The sequence below is a fragment of the Acomys russatus genome, chromosome 6, assembly GCF_903995435.1.
Source record: "Acomys russatus chromosome 6, mAcoRus1.1, whole genome shotgun sequence".
NCBI classification, from domain to species: domain Eukaryota; kingdom Metazoa; phylum Chordata; class Mammalia; order Rodentia; family Muridae; genus Acomys; species Acomys russatus.
Genome location: NC_067142.1, coordinates 19,168,738 through 19,176,029, shown reverse-complemented (window position 1 = coordinate 19,176,029; position 7,292 = coordinate 19,168,738). Strand labels below are relative to the sequence as shown.

Below are 7,292 nucleotides of genomic sequence, written 5' to 3'. Positions count from 1 at the left end.
GCCATCTATCCATCTCCTATGGGGCGAGGGTCCGGGGCACTCACGTGGTGGTAAAGTTTCGAGGTAGCAAAAGTGGCCTGGCATCGAGGGGCGGGGGGGGGGCGGGGAGGAGAGAACCTCCTTGCCCCTCCTCGCCAAGGCAGAAAGGGAAAGAAAGAGCGGAGGCAAGAGGGGGTGGGAGGAGGATCAGGCAGCACCGACCTGCAGAATCCGCCTCCCCCTCCGCCCCCGGGAAGCCCGAGCGGGGAGGCGCGGACCGTCTCCTCCCGCACAGCCCGGACGACACTCCCCCCTCCTCCCCCCTCCCCCGCCAACGTCTATCTCAACGCGCGCGCACACACGGAGATTGTGCGGCTTTTTTACCCCTCGGGGGAAAAAAGAACAGGGAGTGGAGAGGAAGAGAAGGCAAAGCGAAGAACAACTCCTCGGGCGCGCTCTGCACTCCGAGCCACGGCTAGGCGCGGGGACGCTGCTGCCATCGCCACAGCCGCCTCGCTCTCTCCCTGGCCCTGCGGCGTGTGCCAGTGGGAGCGCGAGCCAGGGCACAGGATCCCGGGGACACAGAAAGACTTTTGGCCGCCACTGCCGCGGCAGACAGGGGAGACAGCAGCGAGAAGGGCCCTGCCACCGCCTTTCCCTCTTCCGCCGCCCCGGCCGGCCCGCGCAGGCAGCCAGGCTCAGGGAAGCCGGGAGGAGCAGAGGCCCGGGAGAAGCGCGCCGCGGCCCGCCCGCCCGTGGATGCAGCGCCCGGGGGAGCCTGGAGACAACTTTGCTGGGTGACGCGCCGAGAGGACTGCAGGCCCAGGAGGGCTCGGCGCCGCGGGTGAGAGGGGCCCGCGCGGCGGAGGTCCCCTGCAACGCGCTCGCTCCTCCTGCCCGCCCGGAGCGGGGGGTGGGGGGGTACGACCTACCCATCACCGCCGCCACCTCGGGCGGCCGTGTCCCCGCTCGGAGCAGCGACAGGGCGAGGCGCTCAGGTGCGGTCGCGGGGCCCCAGCCGCAGCGCCCTCCGCAGCGCCGCGCCCGGGGGGCTCCGGCACCTTTGCATCAGTCTCCAGAGCGAGTTGCGTCCACTGGTTCTTCTCTCCACCTTTCCAGCCCAGGCGAGCCAAGCCACCGCGCTAGCGCCACTGCTGCCGCTCACAGCTTTCGCTTCACCCGATAGGGGGGTTTGCGGTGGCCCTCGACGCGGAGAGGATGGGCAAGCTGCAGATGTCTAAGCGCCCCGAGACGCCCGCTCGCCAGTGACCCGGCGGTCGCCCCTCCCAAGCCCACGCACCCCTCTGGTCCCCGCGGCGCCCCTTCTCGGCCGCGCGGGAACCCCCGCGGCCCGGCCGGCCCCCTCCCCCTGCGAGCCGGCGGCGGCGCTCCCGGCAGGCAGGCGGGCGGAGGCCCGGGCGGGGGCGGGGCGGGGCGGTGCGCCCGGAGCCGTGAGCCCGGCCTGAGCTCGCTTCGCCTCGCGGCGGGCGCCCTCGTCGCCAGCGGCGCACCATGGACGGGCTGCCCGGTCGGGCGTTGGGGGCCGCCTGCCTTCTGCTCTTGGCGGCCGGCTGGTTGGGACCCGAGGCCTGGGGCTCTCCCACACCCCCGCCGTCGCCTGCTGCACCGCCCCCGCCCCCGCCACCGGGAGCTCCGGGAGGCTCGCAAGACACCTGTACGTCGTGCGGCGGCGGCGGCGGAGGTTTCCGGCGGCCGGAGGAGCTGGGCCGGGTGGACGGTGACTTCCTGGAGGCGGTGAAGAGGCACATCTTGAGCCGCCTGCAGTTGCGGGGCAGGCCCAACATCACGCACGCTGTGCCCAAGGCCGCCATGGTCACGGCCCTGCGCAAGCTGCACGCAGGCAAGGTGCGTGAGGACGGCCGCGTGGAGATCCCGCACCTCGACGGCCACGCCAGCCCGGGCGCCGACGGCCAGGAGCGCATCTCCGAGATCATCAGCTTTGCGGAGACAGGTGGGTTCGGCCATGGAGAAGCCCAAGGTGGCCGCGATCCCTCCCTTTTCCCCTCTCCCAGGAAGCTCTTGCAGTCTTCGCCGCTTCTGCAGTCCGCACGCCCCGAGGGCATTAAGGCTCAGGGCTGGGCCATTCTGCAGTGGCCTTGAGCGCCTCCCAGGGTGGCAGTCCTTTCCTACTCTCCGCGCTCAGACCAATAGACCCTTTGCAGCTTCTCTTTCCCTGCAACAACTGGGAAGCACCCTGCCCTTCATCCTGGCTCATGGGAATTGGGCCCCAGCGCCTCTGGGCGCGCGTCCCCCTCCCGGCAGATGCGCGCAGCCCTGGCTCTGCGGGCGCTTGGTTGGTGATTGCTTAATGTTTTTGTTTCCCACGATCCGAGTGTAGGCTTAGCAGTGTAGATGGAGATGTGTGTGCTTGTTGATATACGTGGGCCGGAGAGGAAGGAGAGAGAGAGAGAGAGAGAGAGAGAGAGAGAGAGAGAGAGAGAGAGAGAGAGAGAGAGAGAGAGAGAGAGAGAGAGAGAGAGAGAGAGAGAGAGGAGATGAGAGAGGAGAGAGAGAGAGAGAGAGAGAGAGAGAGAGAGAGAGAGAGAGGAGAGAGAGCGATGAGAGAGAGAGAGGAGAGGAGAGGAGGGAGAGAGAGGGAGGAGAGAGAGAGAGAGAGAGAGAGAGAGAGAGAGAGAGAGAGAGAGAGACTGGCCCTAGGGCCGCTTGCATCGCTCGGCATGGGCTTGCCAGGATTGCTGAAGCATCGGTGGGGAGAGCTAGGCAACCTCCCTTCCGATTGTGTGGGCACCAAGAATCGGCGGAAGGCAGCTTCTCAACAGGTCCATCATTTACGCAAAGACGCGGCTCAGGAACAGCCCCATGCCTTTAGGCTTGCCTGGCAGCAGCAGCAGCCCTCTGTAGTCGGGGAGAGAGGGGCAGAGTTTGCAGTTAACAAAGAGTGGGATTCCTTTTTGCAGTATCCTCCGTGGCCCCATGGTGCAAATCTCTGTCCAGTATCTAAATATAAAAATCAGAGAAAGAGAGAGAAAAAGAAAAAAAATGTCTTCTGGAAGTTTAAAAAGGAGGAAAATTTAAACGGTGTTAAGTGTTTTAGACATCGCTGTCCCTTTCAGGACTTGAATGAGCCAGGCTGGCTTTTGTGCTGGGAGCTCAGCCCCATTTGTACCGAGGGGACTGCAGAGAAGGTCGGAGAGGGGGAAGCCCGATGTAGTCAGGGTGGGGGACAAGCAGGGAGCCTGGGAAGAGGAGGGGGATCAGCTATGCTCCTGCCTGCAAATGCCCCCCTACTCTCCCAGGCATCAGGCATCCCTGCCTGTGCTGCTGTGGGGGATAAAAAGGGATGAAAAGTTTTGCATGGCCGCGTGTGGAGAAAGGCAAGAGACAATCAAGGCTGGTGTGTGCTTAGAAAGAAATACATTGCCGTTTTAGCTGTCCGCCAGAGTCAGGGAAAGCTCCACATGCAATTAGAAGGCTTGGATTAAAAGGTGCATTGGGGCCCAGAGTAGACATGTGATTCGGGAAGGTTGAGAGGCCTTTTGGTCACGGTGGCACAGAATGACAGCGGGGGCTGTTATATTTCTGGTCCGATTCACGGAGCCAACTCTTTGACTTATAAATAACAGATTCAGGTCACAGGCAGCTCGGCCAAGACCAGCTTTTAAGGCTGCAGTTTCCCCCATTTCAAAGTCAGATGTCAGTGTCATTAGAGGAGCCATTGAGGACTGAGGAAGGGGCTGGGGCGGGGGGGGGGGGCTTGGTGGGAGGCTTGATAGTCCCAGCCATGTCTGCAGAATAGGTAGAGACTGCCAGAGGGAAGGGTTGATGAAATGTACGGGGGTGGGGGGGGAGACACTGTCTCCTGTCTGGCTGAACTGAAATATTGAGCTGACTAGCAACCCCACCCTCTCTGAGATCTTGAACTGCCCTGTTCTGAGAGTCGGGAGTTCTGGTCAGAGGCTCAGATCTTGAGTTTTCTAAGGCTGACTGTCCTGTCCCTTGGAGCTCCTTGGAAACAGCTTGCAGGTCACACACTTCTATGTCAGAAACCTGAGCAGAGCTTGGTTGTTTGCCGTGGAGGTCCCGGTGGGGGTTGGGTCAGATCATGCTTAGGTAAACATTGGAAAGAGGCTGTAGGTGGCTCAGCTTGATTTTGCAATGCCCTAAGTTAACCAGAAAGAAAAAGAAGAAGTTAAAAAAAAAAAAAAAAAGCCTCATTTAAACAACCTACCTCCAAATCCTCCCCGGGATCTAGGTTTTGTTTTCAGAGACCCATAACAACATGTTAAGAGTTTGGCCTCCTGACAAGTTGAGCTTTGGGGCCTGACAATCAAATCTCCAGGGAGCCCTGGCTTGGGAGAGGTGAGGCAGGATTTTTATAGGTCTGAACCCTCTGGCTCCACCCTGGACCTGTTTTCTCAATGGGAAGTGATTCTTCTGCCTCTGGCAGGTTATGGCGGAGGCCCGGAGGGCCCCAGGAATGGTATTTCTGGTCAGTAACGCTTTCCAGCTGTGGTGAGCACTCTTTCCAACGTCACACAGCAGCCGAGTCCATTCCCCATTGCCTTGTGTTCTCATGGAATTAACTCGGCCTGTTCTTCCCTGTCTCCACAGATGGCCTCGCCTCCTCCCGGGTCCGCCTGTATTTCTTCGTCTCTAACGAAGGCAACCAGAATCTATTTGTGGTGCAGGCCAGCCTGTGGCTCTATCTGAAACTGCTCCCCTACGTCCTGGAGAAGGGCAGCCGGAGGAAGGTACGGGTCAAGGTGTACTTCCAGGAACAGGGTCATGGTGACAGGTGGAACGTGGTGGAGAAGAAGGTGGACCTCAAACGTAGTGGCTGGCACACCTTCCCCATCACGGAGGCCATCCAGGCCTTGTTTGAGCGGGGTGAGAGACGCCTTAACCTGGATGTGCAGTGTGACAGCTGCCAGGAGCTAGCCGTGGTGCCTGTGTTTGTGGACCCCGGTGAGGAGTCACACAGGCCCTTTGTAGTGGTGCAGGCCCGGCTGGGCGATAGCAGACATCGCATCCGCAAACGGGGCCTAGAGTGTGACGGAAGGACCAGCCTCTGTTGCCGGCAACAGTTCTTCATCGACTTCCGGCTCATCGGCTGGAACGACTGGATCATCGCGCCCACTGGCTACTACGGGAACTACTGTGAGGGCAGCTGCCCGGCTTACCTGGCTGGGGTTCCTGGCTCAGCCTCCTCCTTCCACACCGCTGTGGTGAACCAGTACCGCATGCGTGGCCTGAACCCTGGGCCTGTGAACTCCTGTTGCATCCCCACCAAGCTGAGCTCTATGTCCATGCTCTATTTTGACGACGAGTACAACATTGTTAAGCGGGATGTGCCCAACATGATCGTGGAGGAGTGTGGCTGCGCCTGACCGTGTGGCAGTGGGTGCGGAGCACAGGCCTGTGGGTCTTTGAGGGAGCAGGAGAGGCAGGTGGGCGGAGTGTGGTTGTTCCAGTGGGCCGTGAAGAGTGCCAGGGGTGAGGCCTGAAATGTTCTCCCGCTTCATAGAAAACCCAGTCAGAACCCAGAGGGAGACCCTCCTGTGACACGAGAGACTCCTAGCTGCACACATAGACACGCATAGCCAGACTCATGCAGTCTGCCACCCACACAGCAGCCTCCAGGATACCAGCGAACGGATGCGGTGACAAATGGCAGCTTAGCTACCAATGCCTGTCAGTCGGAGAGAATGGGGTGAGCAGCCACCATTCCCACCAGCTGGCCGGGCACTCTGAATCGCGCCTTCTGAGCACACATAAAAGCACAAAGACAGAGGACACAGAGTGACTGAGCCAGAGAGCCACCAAGAGGAAAAGCAGGGTGGGAGTACGGGGCGGGTAGAGGGCCATGTGCCCCTGGCTTGTCTCAGGCTCTTCACCACAGCGCCTGGCGCAGTCCTGCCTGCTCACTCCCCGCCTGGCATCCTCATGGTTTGAGGCCAGCAGAGCTGTGCCACCCTGTTCTCGGAGAGGGCAAATAGCCCGGGAAGGACTCGCCTGTCACAGAGACCATGGAGACCACAGAGACTTGGGTCCCTGGTGTGACTTATGTGTGTTTGTTTTCAGGGGTGGGGTGGGGGGTGGGAAGAGAAGAAGGATCTTAATTTTATGCTTTAAACTCGTCTCCCAACGACTGACAGGTCATTTGTGCCAGTTGCAGAATTGAAAGGAGCCTATCAGCTATGACCTTTGAGGTGGAAAGGCCGAATGATTCTAAATGAGAAGGGGGAAAAATGTTGCAATCAGTGTCCTTTGCTGGAGCCATCCCCCCTAGTGCTGTGGTGAGAAAGGCAGAGGTGACCACTAGGCAAGGATTAGGAAGAGCCCAGAGGAGACAGCGCTAGAGTGGAGGTGTTCTGGGGGGGGGGGCTGCTTAGCTGGTCTGGGAGAGCCAAGGAGAGTTTTCTTGCTTTGCAGAAGTTGTCCCTGTAGGTGGGCCCTGGCGCCTGCCCACTTCACTTTGCCTGCCTGCCTGCCTGCCCCACAAAGCACTTGCGGTCCTGCGTGAATGCACATGGCAATAGCACTTGCAGGTCTACGTGTGTCCAGAAGTGGCCCTGGGGCAAGAGCTGACATGGCTGTTCTTGTGGATGCCCAAGTGCCACGTGAACTATGCAATTTAAAGGGTTGACCCACACTAGGCGAAACTGGACTCGTATGACTCTTTTATATTTTTATACTTGAAACGAAACCCTTTGCTTCTTTTGTAAGCGAATGATCGCTTTCAATGTTTGCACTGATTTAGTTGCATGGTTAGTCAGAAACTGCCATTTGAAAAAAAGTTATTTTTATAGCAGCAGAAAAATGAATACAGTTAAATGTATTATACATAATTTTGGAACCAAAGAGGCCAGCAGATCAGTTTTAATTTTTATTAGATGGTGAGGCCATCTTCTATAAGGTAGATGTTCTAAACAGCCCCTTGAGTGGCCTGCCAGCGTTTCAGGGTATAAATGAAAAAAAAAAATTTTTTTTTTTTTTTTATTCAATTGATGTGTCTTTTCTGTCTTTACACACCCAGAAGGTAGAGTAAAATAAATGACAGGTAGAATGCAGGTGTGTATCTGTGAGTCTTCATCTTTAGTTTATTTAATAAAGCCCTCCTTAGGTTCTGTTTCATAATAACTTAAAAACCAAACAATTCCCCCCCCCCCCACAGACTGGCTAAGTATTTTACGTTCGTTGTACAGTTTAAGAAAATAAAAGACGGAGTGCCACAGGCTTTCTGCCTTCTGTGATGTCTGGGGCAGCGGGCAGCTGGGGGAGGGGTCGGTCCAGGTGTCCAGTTCTGATGCCAGCAGTCCCCGAGGACTGCT

The 7,292-nt window shown here is 58.4% G+C and overlaps 1 protein-coding gene across 1 annotated transcript; it reads left to right on the top strand.

Moving 5' to 3' along the window:
- Positions 1–1,453: 1,453 nt before the first annotated feature.
- Inhbb (inhibin subunit beta B) lies at positions 1,454–6,030 on the top strand. Its single transcript, XM_051147256.1, has 2 exons — positions 1,454–1,951; positions 4,573–6,030. Exons 1-2 carry the CDS (start codon positions 1,492–1,494, stop codon positions 5,346–5,348), a joined length of 1,236 nt encoding a protein of 411 aa, XP_051003213.1. The 5' UTR covers positions 1,454–1,491; the 3' UTR covers positions 5,349–6,030.
- Positions 6,031–7,292: the final 1,262 nt, after the last annotated feature.